Genomic DNA, 22,711 nt, shown 5'->3' on the forward strand with positions numbered 1-22,711 from the left:
TATCCCTCCTCTGGACATTTCCCCCTCTTCTAATATAGTTCGCTTCTTTTGGGCACATGTGGAGTCGACATACACAATTTTCTTATAATAGTTAAATGAAAAATTCGAAAAAGCATTCACTTCAATAAGACCATTTTGGTCTTTCTTGCCTTTTGGGAATTTATGTATACATGCGAATGCACATACAATTCATATACCGTCATATACTGTACATACAAACATGATCCATCTATCTATTCGCAAGGTATCAAAGAAAGCTTAGATAGGAAATCTAATAAATCGCATATACAAGATGTTTTGCAGATCCCAAAATTCCAATTGAGAGCATATCGTATCAAATCAAGTCGGAACCAGTCCTTCTTTCACATTGTACCGTATCAACAGACTTCCATCCCGACTCATGCCGAATCCCAATGTCCAGCTAATGTCCATCCTTTTCGCCCGTTCAAAATCCATAAGAGCTCTTTCAGAACCAGCCACTTCTCTTACTAGGACTGACATGGTCTTCACCATGATGCAAACTATCTCTGTCCACTTCGCTCTTTTCACTGTGCTTTCTACCAGGAGAAGCCAATCTCAAAGCTTTCCAGAACCTCTTACTAGGCGATTGTTGGGTTCTCTCACTTTCTCTCCTTCCATCAACGTCCTCCCAGAAGTTACCATACGAAGTGGGTGAAGAAGGTGTAAGCGGCGTATCACCTCCGACTTCCCCAACTTTCTTGATATTGTGCTTCTTACTGCCTACACCTTTCATTCGCGAGATCGTTCGAGTGGGACTCTCAGGAGTTCGAGGAGTGATCAATGGTGATGTTTCCTTTTCTTTGACTGATCCAGAACGGGGAGGTGAAGGATCAACATGTCTCCATGTTTTAGGTGTTTGATTCCCATCATCACTTGCTTTTCTCAACGGTGAGGTATTCTGTCTGGAAGGCGTTTTGGGCGGGGTTCGTCTTCCCGGTGAATTACTTCCAGTTCCACTTCTTTGAGCCCATGGAATGGGGGTTGTATTCCTGGAAGTGGACTCGAATGATGATGAGCGGGTTATACTTCGAGGTAATAATGGTGGAAGTAAGTCGTCATCATCGTCATCTTGGATAGGCGGTGAAGTATGATATTTAGTAGGTATCATTGGGTGTTCTTCGCCATCTGAGGATCCTGGAGAGGAAGAGGTGTTTTGGGTATTTCCGACATTCCAAGCTGAATGAGATCGATGTTGATAAATCATCTTTTCCATTGGGGAACTGTCAGTTTTATCTTCCTGAGGTAATTCTTCAGGCTCGCTGGTAATGTCTTGCTGTTTTGAAGTAAAGTATCTTCTAGGGCTTGTAGGTGGACTAAGAGGTTTGACTCTGACTTTGAAAGAGGGATACGGACCGTTCATATCTGCTCCGAAAAATGTCCCACCTCCTCTAGCCCTCCATGCCCCATCTTCCAAACTAGCAGGGATCGAACCCTTCCTCTGGGTGATATGAGGCGTCTGAGAAGGAGTGTGGATGGCCAACCAGGTCTCCCGATCTCGCCATGGTTGAGTGATGGAGCTTGACGAGGTGATCAGTTCGGAGAATGAGCGGGATCGCCGATGAGAGTATTTCTTGTCTCTTGGGTTTGAATTGGGAGGGAGGAGGGTTGCAGATCTCTGGGTGGTCGATGGGGCGGGAGCGGGGAATGGATAAGGTGATTTAGGGAAAGAAGGTCGAATCAATGGTGAAGGAAGAAGCTGTTTGAGGTCGATCTCGTCAGCTCACCTTACTCTTTCTCTTCTTCAAAATTTTTTGAACAGCTGATTCTGTGTACCACAACTCACTTGATTATCATCTGATCCTGGTCTGAAACCAGATAAATTCAAAGCCTCAGGTATATTCTTCCCTTCCTCAGTCACAAACCTCTTTCTACCTTTTATCAATTTCGATGACATCTTTTCCTCTGAAGCCGGCAAATCGTTCAATTGGAATTTGATCTTCTTTGGTCGTTTGTCTTGAGTATCAATCACTTGCTGTACTGAATCGAGATTATCGAATTCTTTCTCGTTGACAATGACTGATAAGTCGAATGGCTCAACACAGGAAGAGGAAGAAGAGGAAGAAGGGGGTGATAATGTACTTGATCTTGGTCTCGATCTTGAGTCTCCTCTGGTTGATTTTGGTCTTTTGAGTGAAAGTGAGAGTGATACCGTCATTGTATATATCTTGTATCTGTAGTGTTTGATGGTAGTCAAGATGAGTGATTTTGATAGTTTAATGACGAAATAAGGGAAAAAAAAGTAAGGATCAAGGGGGAAAGGAGGGTCTCAGACGGTTCTCGTCAAGAAATGATCAGCAACAGATGTTATTATGGGTCAAAGCGGTGTTATGTGTTGCTGGGGATGAGGAAGTAGCAAGGTGCAGATGTCTTGATCGTTGACAGGTCCCTCTTTATATGTCGTTACAGCTCATCAATCAACCATATCAATCGTATCAGTGAAGAGAAACACGAACACGAACAAGATAACAAGGTTATACTCCACTTTCTCAACCCCTTGCACATTCCTCATGTTCTTCCTCTAACATAGGATATCTATAATGGTTCCCCTCGTACCTCATGTTGAACCGCAACTGATGAGTAAGCATTAAGAAGGAGAAAGAAAAAGAAACACCGTCCTTTGGACTAAGCATAAATTCCAGACCCGACTTGGATATTCAATCGTTGGTGTCGGATTTCGGAATATAGAGTGGGGTTAGACATGATCGATTGAATCGTTTGCTCAACACGACGTTCGTTGATGTTTCGAAATGATCGGTAAGAGCATGAGCATGTAAAAGAGGGGTAACCATGTGCCTGGTTCTGTGGTGTGTATCGGATTAATCAGATCTGGATTGGAATAAGATTGGATTTTCAAGGGGTCGAGGGTCAAGCAGAAAGTGCGTTTCATCGTTTCTTTTTTCGCGACGATTACCTTGTCACCTTGCTGTTTCGTCGTGTAGAAGAAGAAGAAAAATAACTTTATGATCGAACCTGAGGTTGAGGTCAAAGTCAACAGTTCACAACAGATGGATGTGTAAAGTCCTTCTCGAAAAGGGAAATAACGAGAGAACGCGCACTTTTAAGGTGACTCCCCCTTCTTGATTTTGACACTCCACTTAAAGGGGGAAGGGGGATTTTTCCGACGCGACTAACCTTTTAATTCAGATTCAGCTCCAAAGCAACCTCAATCGCAAGAGGGTTGTCAGATTGAAAAACCAACACGCTCAGCAACAGCAGGATGTATGGGATAGAGGGATACATAGGACATGATGAGCGTAAAGGCATAAGATGTAAAAAGAACGATATGACTAAGAATGCTATGCAATGATGTTCGTACGTGTATGTGATTACTATGAATGAGGAAGATGTCATGGTTTAAGCAAGGGCAAGACCCAAGATACCGGCAGCAACAGCTACGACAGCGCCGTTCACGATTGACTTGATGGACATGGCACCTGACTTGGCAGAGGTAGAAGCCGACGCAGCGGCAGAAGCAGCAGAAGCGGCACCTGATCTGGCGGAGGAGGCAGCAGCAGAGGCTGATCCAGCAGCTGAAGAAGCTCTGTAAACGACGCGACGTCAGTTCACGCTTTCCAGCTCCAAGCACGGGATGGTAGATTGACTCACTTGGAAGCAGCAGCTGAAGTGGTAGCGGCTGAGGCTGATCCGGAGGTCACGGCGGCGGCGGCAGCAGCAGAGGCGGTACTGACAGCGGCGGGGGTGGAGCTGTAACACACATGGAATAAGATCGATCAGTCATGATTCAAGGATATATGTACGTATATATTAGTTCAACTCACGCAGAAGCTGCAGAGCTAGTAGCAGCAGCGGTCAAACAAGAGTTACTGGACCCAGCTTCTATTTGATTCCAGATCCAAATCAGCCATCACTGAGTAAGCTCACATTCTATGTTTCGAAATATGTGATATGAAATAAGGTACAGAACGGAATGGGGACTTACGGACAGTGACAGCCTGGTTGTAATTGACTACACCGGTAGAATCCGTAACTTTCAAAGTAATACTCGTACCGGAAGCGATGCTAACAGTCCAGGTAAGAGAGTTTCCCTGTTGTTCACCTAGATCTTGCAAGGCAGCAGCGGAAGGTTCACCACCGGGGATAACAGCGAGGTAGTATGGGGCTGTACCACCCGTCCAGGAAAGGAGAGCAGGTTGACATTGGATGAGGGAAGCGGGAGTTGAGATAGTCAAGTCTGCACCCAAGGCTGAAGTGGCGAGAGCACCGAGAGTCAAGAGAATGGTAGATTTGGTGAACATGATGATTGAATGGAATGAAATGAACGAAGGGTGATTGGTAATGAGTGTGTAGTATGAGGTTGAACACAGGTCCTCTTTTATACGATGTAACTATTATTTGATCTTATTATGAGAATGAAAGGAATCGAAGAGATTTTTAGATGAGATGTATATATATAGAGGGAAAACAAGATACGTAGACTTGAAGATGGACTTGTTTACATCGCACACCCAAAAGTTATTTCTGGTCGATCAAAAGGAAAGGACCAATAGGATGAACAGGAACGGCCAAACTGCAAGCTGGTCGAGCCTGGTCTAAGAACCTCTCTTTCTCTCTTTAATCCCTGGAAATAAGTGACAAACGACCTTCAATGAATGGGTTTTAAGGGTAATTTCGTTGAAATGATCGTCATTTATGCAGGGTCTCTTGGATCGATCGTTTATTGCCGACTGACATTTAGAAGCCTTCTCCCTCTGGTCGTGACGGGCTATATTCTGTTTGTGGACTAGAAGAAGAGCTGTAAGCCAGGACTGAGACTCAGACTAAAGCAAGCCCTTCCTCAGACCGTGAATCCAATACATAGTTGAACTCCGTTTCTGTTTGTTATGATGGTATGATACCCAATTGCACTCCACCAAACCCAAAATCAACAAACATTCACACTCGGTCAACGAATTTTACATTCCCCGGCCTCAGCCAGATCTTTTGAGGGTAAAGTGAAGTAAGTGTTCAGGAAAACTGGAGTGACAGATCGAATCGCTCCAATCATGAACCACGAGTATCACACGCTGTACGAGTGTCACATGCCGTACAGCAATCAATAGCACAACGACGATCTGCGTCTGCTACATTTTCATCGTCAATGAACGTTACGAATGAAAGAGTCATACGCTAAGGGTTCCAAGCCAAGCTATGCATGGGTATTTCGTTCTTTGTATATACAACAATATCCGTTCCTTTTCACCTATTATTCGAACAGCAGAGACATAGAGCCTAGTGCTCAGACCCATTGATTCGCCCTTACCAATCAGTCTTAGGTGCCGATTTCTTGATAGGTACAGCAACGATCTTCTGACCTTTCTTAGCGTATCCTACACCATCCAACCATGGCCAAACTTGCGTTCGTTTCTCTTCGAAGTTTTCAATTTCATCTCTGTGTTCAAGGGTTAATCCAATGTCATCCAAACCATTGATTAGACAGTGTCGTCTGAATGCGTCAACCGTGAAGGGGATAGGAGGTTTACCATTGGGTCGAATGACTTGTTGGTTCTCTAGGTCGACGGCTATCTCAAGTCCAGCAGAAGCATCTTCGTATAATGCTTCGAGATCGGATTGAGGGAGTTCAAGAGGTAACATTCCGTTTTTGAAGCAGCTAATTATGATCAAACGGAAGTCAACATTAATACATGAAGGTGGTCTCTGGATAAAGCACCCAAATCACTCACTTGGTTTTGAAGATATCACCAAAAGAAGGAGCCATGATACATCTAATACCGAAGTCGTTCAAAGCCCATGGAGCGTGTTCTCTTGAAGAACCACAACCGAAGTTAGGCCCAGTACAGACCAGTAAAGATGACTTATTCCAAGGGTCTTTGTTAAGTACGAAATCAGGGAGAGGTTCATTGGTTCGTACGTCATATCTGATCGTCCAGAAAAGGGCAGCACCCAAACCAGTTCTAAGAAGAGTTTTAAGGAACTGTTTAGGAATGATCTTATCGGTATCGATGTTGGCTTCCCACATTGGCGCAGCGATACCTTTGACAACATTGAATTTGGGTAAGCCGGCTGAGGCGGCAGCAGCAGCTTTGACGGGAGTCTGACCTTGAGGAGTCTGTTCGGTGGGTTCGGCTGGTCGGGCAGGAGCTTCGACAGGCGTAAGATAATCTGAGTAATCGGTAATCTTCAATCCAGCATCTTCACTAAGATGAGTACCCATGAACTTTCGTACATCAGTGAATTTCCCGGTAAGAGCAGCGGCAGCTACCATCGCAGGTGACATCAAGTGTGTTCTACCACCTGCACCCTGTCGACCTTCGAAGTTTCGGTTGGATGTCGAAGCACATCGTTCTCCGGGTTTAAGTTGATCAGGGTTCATACCGAGACACATAGAACAACCGGCCTCTCTCCAGTCGAATCCAGCTTTCTTGAAGATTACATCTAAACCTTCAGCTTCGGCTTGTTGTTTCACTAAACCAGATCCGGGAACGATCATAGCGTAAACACCTTCAGCAACTTTTGAGGGACCACCGTTCTTCTCAGCGGCAATGATGACTCGAGCGGCAGATCGCATATCCTCAATTCGTCCGTTGGTACATGATCCGAAGAACGCTTTGTCGATCTTGACTTCTTCCATGGGTGTACCAGGTGTGAGACCCATGTATTCGAGAGATCTGATGACGTTCTTTCGCTGAGCTTCAGGGAAGTCTTCGGGAGATGGGACGACACCGTTGATTGGCACAACGTCTTGAGGTGAGGTACCCCAAGTAAGGGTTGGGATGATGTCTTCAGCTCGGATCTCGACTTCGATATCGTATTTGGCTCCTGGATCGGATTTAAGTGATCGCCAGTAAGCCTCGGCTTTATCCCATTCTTCACCTTCTCTTGGACTGAGTGGTCGGCCTTTGAGGTACTTGAAGGTGATCTCATCAGGAGCGATCATACCAGCTCTGGCACCACCCTCTATAGACATGTTACAGATTGACATCCTAGATTCCATGGACAGTTCTCGAATGGCTGAACCAGCAAATTCGATGACACATCCTGTACCACCGGCTGTACCAATCACACCGATAATGTGAAGCACGATATCTTTCGAGGTGACACCTTCAGCGACTTTGCCTTCGACTGTCACTCGCATGTTCTTCGATTTGGCTTGGGGGAGGGTTTGAGTGGCAAGGATGTGTTCGACTTCGGATGTACCGATACCGAAAGCGAGGGCACCGAAAGCACCGTGGGCTGGATGAACGATGTCAGCTCAAGAATCTCGTCAATCGGTGGGAGGAAGCTCACTGGAAGTGTGAGAGTCACCACAACATACTGTGGTACCAGGAAGAGTGAAACCTTGTTCAGGACCAATGATGTGGACAATACCTATTGGAATCGGTTCGATCAGCTGTCTGGCTCTCTGAAGACAAAGACGATAAGGAAGCTGTGTTACTCACCTTGTCTCTTATCTGACATTCCAAAGTAGGTAAGACCAAACTCCTTCACGTTGTCCTCAAGGGCAGACACCTGATTTCTCGAGTCGGCTTCTACAATGAATGAGTTGACATCTTTGAAGTTCTTTCGGGATGCGGTACTGCAAAAGTCGACCAAGGAGCATGAGCGAATGAATTGAAGCGAGTTCCAAGATGATATGTGGTTCGATGGAGTGACACTCACGGGATGTTGTGATCAACTGTCACAAGGGTACAATCCGGTCTCCTCACTTGTCTTCCAGCATTTCTCAAACCTTCAAACGCCTGTGGTGAAGTGACTTCGTGGACTAGGTGTCGGTCGATATACAAGAGGGTATCACCTTCACCTGAGTAGACAACGTGATCGTCGAATACTTTGTCGTAGAGAGTTCGAGGAGCGAATGTAGGGGCTGGCATGTTGATTGACTAAATTATAAGAATATGAATAATCTGGTGGCGAGTCAGCTAGAAGGTCAACGCGTACGGGACAAGCTTTATTCGTTGTGAGAGGATTTTGATGAGCAACTCACAATATGATATGCTTGTAGGATGCACTCGGTGCTCTTTTACCGGGATAGAGCTTTTTGATATAGGTGGATTACTATTGAATGAAGATGGGGAAGGATGAATGCGAGATGGGATGATCAGAGTAATAAATAGAAATCCAGCAGTTGAGTCGATCGGCCGAAAAAAGTGCCATTGACTCCCTCTGGTCCGCGAATGAGAGTCGAGGAGATAGTCATGCGCAATGGAAAAACTCATTTCGGGCGGCTCACCCGAAGATCTGTGCACATGGAGACCCCGCACCGATACCGCAAGACGACTGCTTCATGGGATCGACTGCACGATGCATGCATGGAATAACTGGGAAATTCCGGACGCTGCAATATCTGACCCTCTACGAGATCTTGAACAAAGTGTGTGCGATCTGTTATGTGATATCATGCATGAGATGATATACAAATGCAAGGTATATTGTATAGAGTGATCTGTATTTCCTAGTACGGGGTCCATGTGGGATATCATCCCATCTACAACTTCGCTCTGACCTGCTTCTCATTGTCCAATTTCATCTCCGCCCATTCCCCCAAAGTATTCACCAACCTCTTGATGACCGTCTCCTCCATCCCCGCCCTCAAGCATATTCTTACTCGTTCGCCTCCAGGGGGAACAGTGGGCGGAACGACCGGCCTAACTATGAATCCTCTGTCCAGCAGGAAAGCAGACAACGCATGCGGGGTGAGTGTCAACAAGCCCAGAATCGGGGAACCTGGTTTAGAGGGAAGTATCGAGGAATTCGCAGGAAAGGGGATGATAGGATCTGGTGGAAGGTGAAGGATCGTAGGTGATATTCGAGAGAGAAGCTGGTCAAGCAATGATTGTATATAAGACGATAAGGACATCAGACTCTGTCGACGCTGATCATTCTCTGATGGTCAGCTATAATCGAACGCGATAAATATGGTAGCTTACCTTATCACCTTCTTCACTTTGCAAAACATCCCAAACACATTCTAAGGCTATAGTAGTCGAATGAGGCAGTGCCGTAGAGAAAATGAGTGGTCGAGCGAAATTTATCAAGAATGATCGGATTGTAGGAGAGCATAATAAAACGGCTGCAGCAGATTAAGACAGGTAAGCTACTAACGACCGAGCCGACCCAATGAGTATGCATAGCTCACCTCCAGAACATCCCACAGCTTTACCAAAAGTCATCAACCTTACATCTACTCTTCCCTTTCCCCGTCTGTGCTCAGAAGCTTCTTCACCCAGCGCATGGACTATACCTCTTCCTTGTTCTCCATACACCCCAGTGGAGTGAGCTTCATCTACCACTACGCATTGTCTTTCTCTCGGCACGAATCTTTCTAGAGTGTCCAGTAGAGAGGGTAAAGGTGAGAAATCACCGTCCATCGAATACAGAGATTCCATTGCAACAAACACAGTAGATTTATCTGTCGAGCTACCTTGACTGGTTATCCTCTTCAAGACATCTTCGAGGGAATGCGGGTCATTATGATCGAATGGGAGTCTACGATCTAAGGGTACTCTCGAAGCTCTCAAACCAGAATGAACACTCGCATGAACCAGTTCATCGTATATTACCCAATCTGTCGACTGCGGTACGGTAGAGAAGAAAGAAACGTTGGCGTCCCATCCCGAATTGAACAATAGTGCCGAAGGTGAGTTGAAGAATTCCTCAAATCGCTTTTCGAGGGATGAGTGTGAAGGTGTACAGCCGCTTAGAAGTCGGGAGCCAGTGGAACCGAATATCGAGGTAGTAGAGGATAACCGAGAGAGGTACGATCGACGGAGAGAGGAAGAGGAAGTCAGAGATAAATAATCGTTCGATGACTGATACAATTACAGTAAGGTCAGCTGATGGGTACATAATACTATTTTGACGGTGAAGTGGGATGCGTACGAAGTCGACTAGATTCGAATCTGGCGATGTATCATACTCCTTTAACGACCTAAATCTGTTCTTGTCCTTCCTCCCTTCTAGCAACCTGCCGAGTCTAGCGTCTAATTCTGTCATTGAGGCATCTGAGGTAGTGAAATGCTCGAGAGAAAGACTGTTGTGAATGTGTCTTGATGGTTCTTGCTTCTTTGTCCTCGAACTCATCTACATATTTGTCCGGCCGGGTTCGACATTGATCCCCAACCGAAACAACCGAAAAATCTGAATCACGTGATAACAAGGAGACTGATTAGAAACTCCTCTCAAGCTCGTCCATTACAAAGGTTTCTAATGAGATCTCTCCCTTGTAATTGATCCAACCAAGTGATCGTTTCTCCCCTCTGCGCTTCAGGCACAGGAACCATCGTGATCCACTCTGCAACCTGATTCGCTGGAATACGGCTCGACCAATCAGATATGTTATCGATATCAACCAGATCAATCTGTACAAGCGAACATCTGCCTGTTACCACATCTATTTTAGGAAAAAAAACGTCTCTAGCAGTATGGTTCTGTGATCTTTTCACCGGTTTATTTCGGACGCGGAGTAGACCATACGTCAAAGTACGGGGTATGATATTTTGGAGAATTATGATGATGCATTTTGATCTAAACTTGACATTTGTAACATTTGATCGAAAATTCTTTTTCTTCTTCAACTGCGTATTCGGTTTTGAGTCTTTTCTTTTACAATTTGGCCAGGAATACTGTGTAAAGTTGTGTTGTTTCGAACCACCAGGAGGGAGCGAAATCAAAAATACGAAAAACATATCCCACAACAATCTGAATCAACCAACCAACAAGCACGTTGATCTAAAGCTCAATATCCAGACACGAGTATCTGACAGCTTAGAGCACCGCAGGAATACGATAATTGGTACTAGGGCAGAAAGGAAAAGACAAGTGGGTTCTTCATAAGCCATACACTGGACGAAACGGCAAGTAGGATCCCAAAAAAAGGAAGAAAACCACATACCAAGCCACTCCACCTTCCCTATCCACAAAGATCCTCACCTATCGATCTTACGATCTTTCATCAACAGTGCTAGCAGATTGAGCGAAGGGACAAATACTCAAGATGGTCAACTTGACATACGGAGCTCTCTTAACCTCATCGGACGGTAGTATATCCTTCGAACCGTTGGGAACAGATATCCTAGCTACTTTGCAAGGTAATACTTCAGGTGAGTTGCCCTCTATCATCATATATCTGGCTTCGAATACATAATAATTCCATAAATTACATGTCGAATAGCATTCGACCCTGGAGATATAGCATGGGTATTAACTTCAGCAGCCCTCATCGTATTCATGGTAAGCCCCTCCACAATCTTTGCCCTTTGACCTGCTTGTCTGTATAGGCGATACTGATAACATCGTGTGAATTTAGTTACCAGGTCTCGGATACCTTTATTCAGGTTTAGCAAGACGTAAAAATGCTTTATCCATGTTATTCCTCTCTTTGGTTTCCCTGGGTATAGTCTCTTTCCAATGGTTCTTCATTGGTTATTCTTTGGTGTTTTCAGAAAGTGGTGGTTCGTTCTTTGGTGATGGAAGGTATGTCGACCTCACCCTATTTTTCTACAAAACTAACACAAATGCTGATTTGGTAATCGGGAATTGCGCATATATAGGAATGTAGGATTTAGACAAGTCCTGGAAAGACCTGTACCGGAGACAAATGGCAAATTACCTGAAATCGTATTTGCAACTTATCAACTTGTATGTCTTGCCACTCCACTCACTATCTCTTACCCTTTGGAAAGGTCAAATACTGAGATGGCTCACATAGATGTTCGCATGTTTGGTACCGGCCGTCTTGTTAGGTGCAGCAGCCGAACGATCCCGTATCCTCCCTGCTATGATCTTCATCTTCTGTTGGACCACATTGGTGTACGATATGTTGGCTCATTGGATTTGGAGTTCGAATGGCTGGGCATACAAGTGGGGTATACTAGAGTGAGTAGACTGTCCATTTCATTCAGCAACTGCCATATTGAAGCTGACCCCTCTTTATTCTTCACTTACAGCTGTAAGTTTCCATAGATCGTGGAATCGAACAAAGATGAGGAATAAACTTACACAAAGCACGTTGCGATATTACAGACGCCGGTGGTGTACCCGTTGAAATCGCTTCTGGAACAGGCGGTCTAGCCTATTCGTACTTTATCGGTAAACGACGAGGGTACGGTACAGAGCGAGTAGCTTTCAAGCCATCCAACGTAGGGTAAGCTCTTCTTCCCTCTTCGTTCATCCTCGATCTTTCAGTTCCCGCTGATCTTGTATCTATAGTCACGTTGTGCTCGGTACGGTATTCCTCTGGGTCGGATGGCTAGGGTTCAACGGTGGTTCATGCTTCGCCGCATCGCTTAAAGCAGCTATGGCAGTTTTCGTGACTAATCTTGCTGGTTCTGTTGGGTAAGTTCAAATTATCCTATCCTACCCAGCATCTCTGAAATGGACGCGTAGCTGCTGATTGTCGTGTTCGTTTCGAATGTGCAGTGGTATAGTCTGGTTGATCATGGATTTCAGATTGGAAAGAAAGTGGTCTATGGTCGGGTTTTGTACGGGAGCGATTGCGGGTTTGGTAGCTATTACACCTGCAGCTGGGTTTGTTGGCGCACCTGTGAGTCAATTGCCATCCCTCACCACCATAGCCAATCGACATACCGAGCGAAAGAGACAAGAAAGACGATCATTTTGCTAAATCTTGTACTTCGTATTTCGGTTTTCTAGGCCGGAGCCTTGATCGGTCTAGTCTCAGCGGCAGTATCCAACTTGTCCACTCGACTGAAAGTCACCATGAGAGTTGATGACCCGATGGATATCTTCGCGGTCCATGCCCTAGCGGGTGTGGTGGGAGTTTTGATGACTGGTTTATTCGCTCAGTCGAGCGTCGCCGCGAATGATGGGTTCTCGGAGATCGACGGTGGTTGGATGTGAGTAAAGTTTCTCATATCCCCCAATGACTGTGGTCCGAAACATAACCTAGGATATTGATTGTGATGTATTACCGTTACAGGGATCACAATTGGGTTCAATTTGCCAAACAGATAGTATGGGCCCTTGTGGGGTTGGGATGGACTTTCGTCGTCACTTATGCTATCATGTTTGTGAGTGTATTTCCGAACTCTTCTGATCAAGATTGATGACCTCTTTGACGACGGAATCGTGTATGTTGATTGATCTCGTTTGGAAATTCCAGGTTATCAACCTTATTCCAGGATGTCATTTCAGGTCAACCGAAGAGGCTGAAATCGTCGGTATGGATGTGAGTGACGCATACATTCATCAAATTTCTGTCTACTATTGATCACAAATACGTATACTAATTCGAATTACTCATCATATTATAGGAAGTCGAGCTTGGCGAATTCGTTGCAGATTACGCATTCCACCATCGAGATCTCGAAGGTCTATTTGACTCTAATGAACTATCAAGATTCAACAGTGTGACGAGATTCCACTTAACTTCAATGGGGCCCAAATCGTATACTCGACCTTCTCAAGCACATCTACCACCCACTATGCCCCGAGGCGGTGCGGCGGTCGCTGATGCCTATGGTCAAGGAGCGCAGGAAGTGGAGAAGCCAAGAAGTAGGAGTCGAGGTAGAGAGAGGAGTAGAAGTAGGAGTCAATTCAGAGCTTCGACACCCTCTGGGATGGATAGGTTGGAAGAGGTGCATTCGTCTGATGAGCTCGAGCTGAAGAAATTGAGTGGGAATGGCGGAGGGGGAGTTGGGCAAGAGCAGGGGAGTGTGGGGTCCAGTGACTTGAGTCAGAAATAGTGTATACAAATGGGATGGGACAAGCATGCCATATCCTTCATGTCAGGGGGTATATCTAATTAAATGGACGGATGAAGAAGAAGAAATAGATTTTTATAGAGGTATAGAGTAGGACGGAGACGGAGACAGAACAGAAACGGAACTCAGGATGTTAGGAATATATCTCACTTACTCACACATTCATTTGTATCAGTACCATTATCAGTAACAGTAATTAATCTTCATGCATCTTGATTCACCGACTCTCGGCTGAACTATCTGCACTGATATTACGATGCACTCCTATTCACTACAGGGTGGTATATTCTACTGTCTTTCTCTTTCTATGATCAGTCGATCCGCTGGATGCCCCATTTTTGAGTATCCTCACAGTCCAGAGAAAGCTTCTCTCGAGAATGGATGATCCTGTACCGAAGTGATTATATAATCCGGACCCACTAGATGAGTCCGTACCTCTTCGCCATTAGCCATATCTACAGCATCAACTATCAAATCACAACACAAAACCATTAGCATAGGTTCAAGTTCAGAAAACTTTTACTCGCATCGCCATAGTCGCAAATATATCTCTCCTGTTTGCAAGAGAGAGACAAGTACAGACCAACTCACCCCGTTCTTCACAAGCTTTATAATCCTCCACTATCCCAGCTTCATAGTTCCTCTTCAAAACCCTTTCTCTCGCTTCCTTCTTATCTACCTCTACCCATATTTTGAGATCGAAGTGCGCAGCCGAATCTCTCCACCCCTCTTTATCCAACAGACAATATAATCCTTCGATGACGATTATACGATGTTGGGTTGATATCCTCACTGGAGATATCGCAGGATCTTTGAGCGAATGATCGAATGTCGGAAACGATATCTGCTCAGAGGTGGAGATGGGTTGACGGATGGTTTGGAGGAAGGAGGTATATGATGGGAGGTTGAAAGTGAATGGTGCTCCCTACGCATACATGGAATAGTCAGCTTTAGTCCATTTGAGGTCCATCTCCTCAGTATCCAATCTGATAGATCCGTCTTCCTTCGTCTTGATATACTGCACTGAGATGAAAGATGATGTACCGTTTCCTGAGAGAAGTACCGAAACTCACCCTCCTCCAATGCGCTTCTTTCGGATCTTCAAACCCATCCAATTCTTTCCTACTATAATGCCAACCGTCCAGCCCCACACAGATCGCTACTTGATCATTCTTACCCTGCTGGGCATCCGCTTCTGCTACCTCTAGAGACTGAGGCTGCTCGATATGTGCTGGGTTGGGCGGTGGATGATGAAGTAATAATGCGTTGAGAGCGTCCGTGAGCGGGTATGCGAGAGTGGATTTACCTGATCCTGGGGGACTATCATGGTATCAGCAGCGATTCAACAGCCAGGCGAAGATACCCATACAGAGATCGCAGAAGCGGTTTGTATACTTGTGGTTGATCTAGCGAAAGGTCAACTCACCCCGCAATGGCTACAAGCAATCGTTCATTCTCTGGTAACCTAAAGGTAGAGATCCACGGGTGAGCGGGTATGAGCTACAGTACTGGCCATATATGGTGTTCAGCTCCACTCACTTTCTGTAAGCCTCTACAATCTCCTTCGCTAGCTGATCTGGAGATATTTCCATTCTTGTGTCTATAGTGTAGGCAGCTTCAATAGCAAATGTAAATAGTAAGAAGCATTGACTCCATGGTCTGTTACCATCATTCCTTCGAGGCTAGACATGGTGAATGCGGAGTCTCCACATGACTACCCCTTGCTGAATGATCATATCAACAGCAATCAACAGAGGTTTCTTACCTTGTCCTTCGCATCAATACATACAGGATCTTCAAATACTAGCACGAACATCTATACAGCTCTACGGTATACATAATACCAAGGAAGGACGGGGATGTCTCGTATACCTTCCGGCTCCAACTTGCCTAACGGCCTTTCGGCGGAGTACTGGTCCACTTGGACACCAATTCGGAAGGGAGCAAGCGTTTCTGAATCTGTCGATAAGAATGTCGGAGAAGAGTGGATAGGAGGGTGGGATGGTATAGGTCTGTATGAAGGGTGAGTGCTCAGCTCTTATATTGAGGATCAATGCCACCTATTAGCAAGCTGATTGGTTTCATTGGCATAGGAACAACAAAGTCCCCTCGTATCAGATCCTCTACGTCCATTTGACAAACCAGCGTCTGATCCTCATACCTGATATCAACGCATCCTCTTCCTTATCCTCATCGTCTTCTACATCGGTACCATCTGTTCAGTGTCATCTAAGTTATGTCAGACAGACGGAGTTCTACGCTGGATTCATGCGTTCTTCAGCTAAAATAACCTTAACTCTTGGACCTGCCCAACCCCAACAATCGCAATCACAGTTGCCGAGCTCCTCGTCCTCCTCGACCCCGGCGAGCGCGAGTACATCGACAGAGCCGAATGAGACGTCGAGGGGTACCGGCTGGACATGTTATATATGTGGATACGTCAACACTTTACATGCTAATAGGACAACGCCATTACCAGAATCGAAATGTGCTCTGTGTGGTATACCATATTCGACATCAAAGTTATCCGTCTCTGGACCTCCCTCGAGATCTACCACTCCAGCACCATCTACATCCGCCAGTACCACCACCAGCACCGCCATAGATACTCCGCCTGCTGACATTGGTAGTGCCCAAGATCCTACTGGGACAGAAGAAGAAGATTTGGTATCTTGTCCTGCATGTACATTCTTGAATTCCTCCCTACTACCACATTGTGAGATCTGTTCAACACCCCTCCCGAAGAAGAAAAATTCAGCTCAGAATACTCAAAGTAATAAACCCGGGAATGGATCTCTTGAAGGAGGGAGCAAAGCGGAAACGAATTTAGTGAGGTTGAGTTTCAGGAGAGGTGGTGAGAAAGAAGTGTATAAGAGGTTAAAAGCTGTATTAAGCGATAAGGCCTGGGAGAGGGGTCTGAATGGGTCATCGTCACTTGTCAAACCAAGAGATGGAGATGCGAATGGAATTGAGGGTCTACCCAGAGCAGGAGCTGGAATAGGTGAGTGGTCCGGGTCAACGTCTCTTCAGAAGGTCAGATCTCCCTCTCTGGTACAATGAGACCGTTCTATACAACTTCCTATTGCTAAGCTGACCCTATATACATCCTCACAGATGGTATCCTACAACAGATTGACCTCAACTCCAAATCGCATTCCAACCACATCTCAGAAGCCTTTGCCGACCTTGAGGCACTAATGCTTAGAGCGGGCGAAATGGTCCGCCTAGCCCAATCATTGAATTCCAAACTTACCACCCAGCTCAACTCCTCTACTACCAATCAGCCTAAACCGACAGAAGAAGAAACTACGATGATTAGGAGTTCCCTAGTTCAGCTAGGTCTCACTTCGCCTGCTGTCACCAAGGAGATGATTAGGGATGAACAGAGGTATCATCAGGGTCTTGCAAAGGAATTGGGCGAATTGTTGACCGGTAGAAATGGGGAGGGATTGATGGTAGGTAGAGATGGGAGAGGTGTCATTGCTTTGGATGAAGTTTGGGGTCTGTGGATGAGAGCTAGGGGAGTTTGTGAGTTTCTTCATGCTAAGCTTGGCAATGTGCCTCATCCAGTGTTATCCTATCATATCCCACCGTAATCTGTACTTGTTGATTTTGACTGATCGATCATGTCGCATGTCTAGCTCTTCTCCCGCCTTCCACCCTGATATCAATCCTACCTTTCCTCCCTCAACATACTTCACCGTCCATATCCTCTTTAGTCCTCCCATCATCACTTCAAGTCCTTCATACCCCCACTTACTCCTCTCCAGCAATTTTATCGCGCACACTCGATCGTCTCAATCCTTCTACATTCGATGAAGGGGGAACAGAGAAAAGTTTCACGTTGTTGGAGTTTGCAAGTATCGAATCGTTACCTATTGGTTTATCTAGAGAGTTCATAGAGATCTTAGAGAAACAGCATTCAGGTGGTTTGGTCAGGGATGATCAAGGTAGTATGAGTGAAGGTGGGGTGAGGTGGTATAGGGATATCATCTCAGGTTGGCCTGTCCAAAACATGTAAGGATATAATGGTATTGTACTGTACTCCAGGGAAGGTTTGGTATGTGCCTTAAGGATTCTTCGTCGAAATTGTTGTACACTATGCCATCGTTCCATGTCAATCAAAAATGCATATTTACTTATTGTCGAGATAAATCCCCATACTCCTATGAATGGTATGATGATATATGAAAGCCATTTCCAAAAGTCCCCAATCATTTGATAGATGACTATATCCGGTTGAACTAACTCCATTCCTCTTTAACGACCACACCAACACTCTCAAGACTATCCAACGTCCCTTCCCAAACTTCCCTCTCATAAGGGCCCGTCACACCTCTTTGTGTGACCTGTCCATCTAACACACGCAAAGCAGCGAACGCAAGTGTCTTTCCAACAGTTACGCTCATAGCCGAAGACTGTTCATCTCCATAATGTAACAAAGATGCAATTACTTTTTCTTCATTTCCTGCCCCTTCGAGGGTGAACGAATGATGTAATAGACATGTATCTCGCTCTCCTGAATTATAAGCCAATTTATGTGAAAGGAGGTGGGCGAATAGGTCAACAGGTATTGGTGCTCTGAGATTGGGCAATGGAATCGAGGAGATTGAGGTGGACTTCGAGGAAGGTAACAATGAGAACCTGCAAGTTACTGTTAGCCTCACTAAGCTCCTCAATATTGGGAGGAGACTTACCAACTCAAAGCTTCGAGAGTCTCTTCTCGAATCTTCTGATCGACGACCAGATCAGATAACACCCGAGGCACATCATCCGCTTTGAGCGATTTCTCGTACCCTACTTGTCTAGCTATCGAGAGAGATAAGAATTTCTGCCAATTCTCCGGAACAATCTTGAGCGGATCATTGCTTAGTAAACCAAGTTTTCGGAATGAATCAAGTAAGCTTGAAAATCCTTGATATCTAATAAACAAACAATCATACTCAGCTCAAGCTCCCTCAGCACTGTCAGCTGGCTCACCTCAAAGTACCCCTGAACAGATCTTTCAATCCTTCCACCTCCCCTAATCCATATTTCTCCGCATAAGGGATGGAATCTCGGTTGGCTAAACCTTCTAACTGCAAGTCAGACCAAAGATTGACTTCTGGGAAATGTTTCGATAACAATTGATCTCCTGGTATTTTTACAATCTAAATAGGTGGGGTGTCAGCCGAACTTTTCTCCACAATTCTTTAAACTGAAGGATGATTCACCTCATTGTTCATCTTGTAGTGTGCTTCATTCTGAGCAGCAGTCAATACTGCTTTAGGGCTCCAAGAGAATTTGTATCGCAGAGGTACCTGCAATGTTATATGTTAGTGTGAACTGACAGTCATCATTGCAAAGCAATATTACAAAGCAGCTCACGTTACTAGCCGAAGGTTCAGGTAATCCACCACACCACGATACGAACGATGTGACTCTCTTTCCTTCCCTCTTGACTCGATCAAGAATTCGCATAGCTGCCATTGAGTCTATTCCCGGATCAAGACCGCATTCACCAAGGAGAATCACACCTTTCTCTTTCGCACTAGATCGCTATCGGATGAGAACTCACTCATATGATATGAAATGATGAGGGACTCACGCTTGATCAAGTGATTTCATCTCTGGCGAGATGTAAGATGCAGTTACCAAGTGCTTGGAAAAGTTGATACAATGCTTCGCCACCTGAGGATGCATCGGAGCTGGCAAGAGACTACGTGAAAATCATGCCAATGAGCTCTCTATACCCTTGCCTGGTTATCTAGCTCACCTGACCACCACGTCGGAAGCAGCTACAGCTTCGCTCAAAGCTACTTCATCACCCACATCAAGTATAATAGCTTCGACGTTGGCGCGATCTTTCATGTGGGACTTAGCTTCGGAGAGGTTATTACTGGCTGTTGATGTTTGTGATTAGCTTTCAACATACCTACTCATGCTTCAGCTACGGACTAGCTCACCGATTGCCAGATGGACATCTGATCTAGCAGCGAACACTTCTACTGCTGGTCCAGCCACTAATCCACTTCCTAGGAGTAGTACCTTTTTCTTCCCCCCTTGGCGTGATTGAGCTAGAGGAGTCGCATTCGGAGTAGTTTCCGCCGCATTTGTCGAAGAGGAACTCGACCTCCAAGCTTCTACCTTAGGTAACAACCATCTATGCGATTCCAGCAATTCACCTTGATCAACAATCTTAGCTCTTTGTATCGTATCGTCCTCTCCTGCTTTATCGCCCTGTGCATTTGGGAAAAGAGCCCTTCGGACGTAAGGTAAGATCTTTGATGAGAAATGAGCTGATGCATCGGCAGCTATAGTATACTCGTAGCATCAGCTAATGCCGCTTGGTTGTGACTATCAGAGGGAAGAATAGCATACCAAGTTCAGTTGGTAAGATATCGATGCTACTTATCAGAATCCCTCCTGGACCCTCGAAATACGGTTCGTCAATTGTCGTGAATTGATTTACAAACTCAAGTCCGCCCTACATTGCGAGTCAGCATCCTGTACTCGAGTAGATCACCTAATTCTGGATTGATCACGATCACCCACCTCTTTATCGCATGTTATATCCTGTACAGCTACCAACTTCTGTTTCCGCCCCTCTCCGGACGAAGCGCCCAAGAGCGCCGACAAATCGGTGTTACTAAGAGTTCGAGGAAATACGGATGACCAGCCAACACCATTGATGATGGTTGTGAGGTAGGGTGCGATCTGGATATTCCTTCAGTGTACGCCAATATGAGTTTCACATGCTGAATATTAGCTTACCTTCTCAGCGAAGACAGACTTGTACTGAGCAGGTGTTTTATAATATGCTGTTCTGTCATAAGGTTCTCCGTCGGTGCCGATGATATATGATGAAGTAGGGATCATACAAGCGTATACCTGTCACCAGTCAGCTCCAGCTTGGGCCAAGTTCATTCAAGACTCACTCGATTTGTAGCTATTTTAGAGCGTTAGGTCAGCTCAATTCTGGAAGCTTGTTTCAAACATTCTATCAATTAGTACTCACGAGCATCTTTCAGTCCCGCCAATTCTTCAGCTTTTACCCATTCTACATTCAGCTCATTCAGCATCTCCTTAGCACCCGTCGATACATTTCCAGCTCTATCACAAACCGTTCAGCTGCATCCCACCTATTGAAAGAGATCACGCTTACCCCGTTACTGCGATGACGATTGGACCTTGACCTTTTGTCTCAGCTGCAGGAGATGATCTGATGATTTGACCACATTTGCGCAAGGAAGCTTTAAATTCCGCCAAAGTGCCAGAAGCAAATGGCCTGGGCAGATGCTGCAATATCATATCTATTATAAGCTTATTGACGACGAAATCTAGCGAAAAGCTTACCAATAAAGAAGACGCCATACCCCTTTTCAACAGTGCTATTCCAGTCATCGATAACGCTTCTCCAGCTCCGACAGCTATTATCGCTGTCAGCTATCTCGACATAGATTTTGGGACAAGAAGGAAGCTCACCTCCAGCATACCATCCGAATGCCGCTACCCTCGTTCTACTTGGTTTTCCATCTCTAGCGGTAGAAGGCGCTGTGAGCAGTTCGTGGTCTATCAAAGTCTGGCCCTTGGTGGGAGACAGGAACGCTTCGAGAAGGGGTGTATTGTATTCCTGATTAGGTCAATCAGCTTTGCAGTCATGACATGCTTCTTGTTACACACTCAGGGGAGAGTCGATTCCAGAGTATTGTGTTTAGAAGACATATGACTCACCTGTCCTTTATGAGTGTGCGAGAACATCATCCATTTTCTTTCCTTTCCTGCCTTTGCATCGATCAACCTATGTACATACTCGACAGGAGGTTCCTTTATACCTAATACAACATCCACGTCACTTGATAGGGAAGGTACGATCTTAGCACCTGCCTGTAATCATTGAGTGCAGGTCAGTAAATGTGTTCGGACCCGTGTACAGATAACTTACCTGTTGATAAAGCTGATCAGAGAAACACCTTCTTCCACAGGTCTCAACTTCCACTTGTAGCTCCTCTTGACCCTTTCGTTCGCTGATGAGACCTTTGACAGCATCTGGAGTAAGGGCTGTTCGTCTCTCCCATATCCTCTTGGGATCTTCTCGCCGTAGACCTAACGTTGTGAGTCGTCTGCTAAACGCGTAGGTCGGTTTCTGTAGAGGCAATCTAGCTAGTCGTAGTGATGGTATCATACTGGCAGTGATGGTTCATTGATTATATGTAAGTTCGTAGTCGGCGGGGGCAGCAATTGATCGAAACAGTTGTTTGATTTATAGCAGTATATATCGATGGATGATAGCAGGACAAAGGTGCAATGCGATAAAGGAAGGTAGTCGTCGTCCTTGTTATTTCTTGATGCGCTTACATCGTGTTCAATTTCATGGATGATAAGGTCATATACCATATACACTTTCAAGGAAGGAGGTCATCTGAGTGTCGTAGTGGTATCCTGTATGAGATTGTTTACGATCCGAATGGGTGGTGGTCACGATGCATTGGTTGATAAGCGCTTAAGTGGTAAGTGGTACTCGTATGATCCGCCCGGACTGATTCAAGCGCGAGATAACCGGACATCACCAACCGTGCTCCTGGTCTTGAGATCCTTGGTTGGTAATTCAACATATTCCCCAGTTATCTGGAGCTGCAACCAGACATGATATGAAGCCTTCACTGCGCTGATTTATCGACAGCTACGATCAGACAGACAGGTGCTTCATAGCCTGATTGGACGCTTCCTCAGCATGGAATCAACAGGTCAATTCGATTTCTTGGTGAACTTCGCTGATACTTCAGCAATGATATGTAGCGTGCAGCTCGTCAGTTTGCCATGTCGCTCGCAAGCTATAGCACCTTCGGACACTTTATCTGAGTAGCCTGACAGCTCCAAGAGAAAGACGACCGGGGAAGCTTCCACCGGAACATCCAAGCCAGTGAATGAAACACAGAACCCTTGACTTGAGTGATCTCATACGGTGTGGGTACACTCTCAGACCACAAACATACAGTAGAAACACACAAGCACACAATGGCACAATCAAA

The 22,711-nt window shown here is 45.4% G+C and overlaps 8 protein-coding genes across 8 annotated transcripts; 2 read left to right on the forward strand and 6 right to left on the reverse strand.

Moving 5' to 3' along the window:
* Positions 1–466: 466 nt before the first annotated feature.
* Positions 467–2,176, reverse strand: I203_104182 (uncharacterized protein; the record flags this gene model as incomplete). The annotated part of the gene is made up of 2 exons (XM_019144225.1): positions 467–1,717; positions 1,805–2,176. The coding sequence occupies 2 exons, from the start codon at positions 2,174–2,176 to the stop codon at positions 467–469; spliced, it is 1,623 nt and encodes a 540-aa protein (XP_019007274.1).
* A 1,199-nt stretch (positions 2,177–3,375) lies between these two features.
* On the reverse strand, positions 3,376–4,277 carry I203_104183 (uncharacterized protein; the record flags this gene model as incomplete). Its single annotated transcript, XM_019144224.1, has 4 exons — positions 3,376–3,562; positions 3,628–3,726; positions 3,801–3,858; positions 3,962–4,277. 4 exons carry the CDS (start codon positions 4,275–4,277, stop codon positions 3,376–3,378), a joined length of 660 nt encoding a protein of 219 aa, XP_019007273.1.
* Positions 4,278–5,277: 1,000 nt separating this feature from the next.
* I203_104184 (3-isopropylmalate dehydratase, large subunit) lies at positions 5,278–7,850 on the reverse strand (the record flags this gene model as incomplete). Its single annotated transcript, XM_019144223.1, has 5 exons — positions 5,278–5,629; positions 5,703–7,212; positions 7,267–7,347; positions 7,419–7,555; positions 7,639–7,850. 5 exons carry the CDS (start codon positions 7,848–7,850, stop codon positions 5,278–5,280), a joined length of 2,292 nt encoding a protein of 763 aa, XP_019007272.1.
* Positions 7,851–8,464: 614 nt separating this feature from the next.
* On the reverse strand, positions 8,465–9,972 carry I203_104185 (uncharacterized protein; the record flags this gene model as incomplete). The annotated part of the gene is made up of 4 exons (XM_019144222.1): positions 8,465–8,851; positions 8,907–9,049; positions 9,116–9,788; positions 9,859–9,972. 4 exons carry the CDS (start codon positions 9,970–9,972, stop codon positions 8,465–8,467), a joined length of 1,317 nt encoding a protein of 438 aa, XP_019007271.1.
* Positions 9,973–10,972: 1,000 nt separating this feature from the next.
* Positions 10,973–13,682, forward strand: I203_104186 (uncharacterized protein; the record flags this gene model as incomplete). The annotated part of the gene is made up of 12 exons (XM_065517482.1): positions 10,973–11,078; positions 11,150–11,208; positions 11,285–11,451; positions 11,529–11,616; positions 11,687–11,843; positions 12,001–12,121; positions 12,187–12,312; positions 12,397–12,520; positions 12,631–12,833; positions 12,917–13,007; positions 13,100–13,165; positions 13,251–13,682. The coding sequence occupies 12 exons, from the start codon at positions 10,973–10,975 to the stop codon at positions 13,680–13,682; spliced, it is 1,740 nt and encodes a 579-aa protein (XP_065374300.1).
* A 366-nt stretch (positions 13,683–14,048) lies between these two features.
* On the reverse strand, positions 14,049–15,292 carry I203_104187 (uncharacterized protein; the record flags this gene model as incomplete). Its single annotated transcript, XM_019144220.1, has 5 exons — positions 14,049–14,167; positions 14,292–14,625; positions 14,774–15,020; positions 15,127–15,165; positions 15,240–15,292. The coding sequence occupies 5 exons, from the start codon at positions 15,290–15,292 to the stop codon at positions 14,049–14,051; spliced, it is 792 nt and encodes a 263-aa protein (XP_019007269.1).
* A 267-nt stretch (positions 15,293–15,559) lies between these two features.
* I203_104188 (uncharacterized protein) lies at positions 15,560–17,721 on the forward strand (the record flags this gene model as incomplete). Its single annotated transcript, XM_019144219.1, has 4 exons — positions 15,560–15,723; positions 15,794–16,701; positions 16,815–17,228; positions 17,342–17,721. The coding sequence occupies 4 exons, from the start codon at positions 15,560–15,562 to the stop codon at positions 17,719–17,721; spliced, it is 1,866 nt and encodes a 621-aa protein (XP_019007268.1).
* A 223-nt stretch (positions 17,722–17,944) lies between these two features.
* On the reverse strand, positions 17,945–21,864 carry I203_104189 (uncharacterized protein; the record flags this gene model as incomplete). The annotated part of the gene is made up of 18 exons (XM_019144218.1): positions 17,945–18,344; positions 18,398–18,622; positions 18,681–18,850; positions 18,914–19,000; positions 19,068–19,230; positions 19,288–19,398; positions 19,456–19,582; positions 19,646–19,993; positions 20,061–20,166; positions 20,235–20,396; positions 20,454–20,570; positions 20,618–20,628; positions 20,698–20,792; positions 20,845–20,978; positions 21,036–21,109; positions 21,165–21,312; positions 21,414–21,566; positions 21,625–21,864. 18 exons carry the CDS (start codon positions 21,862–21,864, stop codon positions 17,945–17,947), a joined length of 2,871 nt encoding a protein of 956 aa, XP_019007267.1.
* Between the last annotated feature and the right edge of the window lie 847 nt (positions 21,865–22,711).

The sequence above is a fragment of the Kwoniella mangroviensis genome, assembly GCF_000507465.2.
Source record: "Kwoniella mangroviensis CBS 8507 chromosome 1 map unlocalized Ctg01, whole genome shotgun sequence".
Lineage (NCBI taxonomy): Eukaryota > Fungi > Basidiomycota > Tremellomycetes > Tremellales > Cryptococcaceae > Kwoniella > Kwoniella mangrovensis.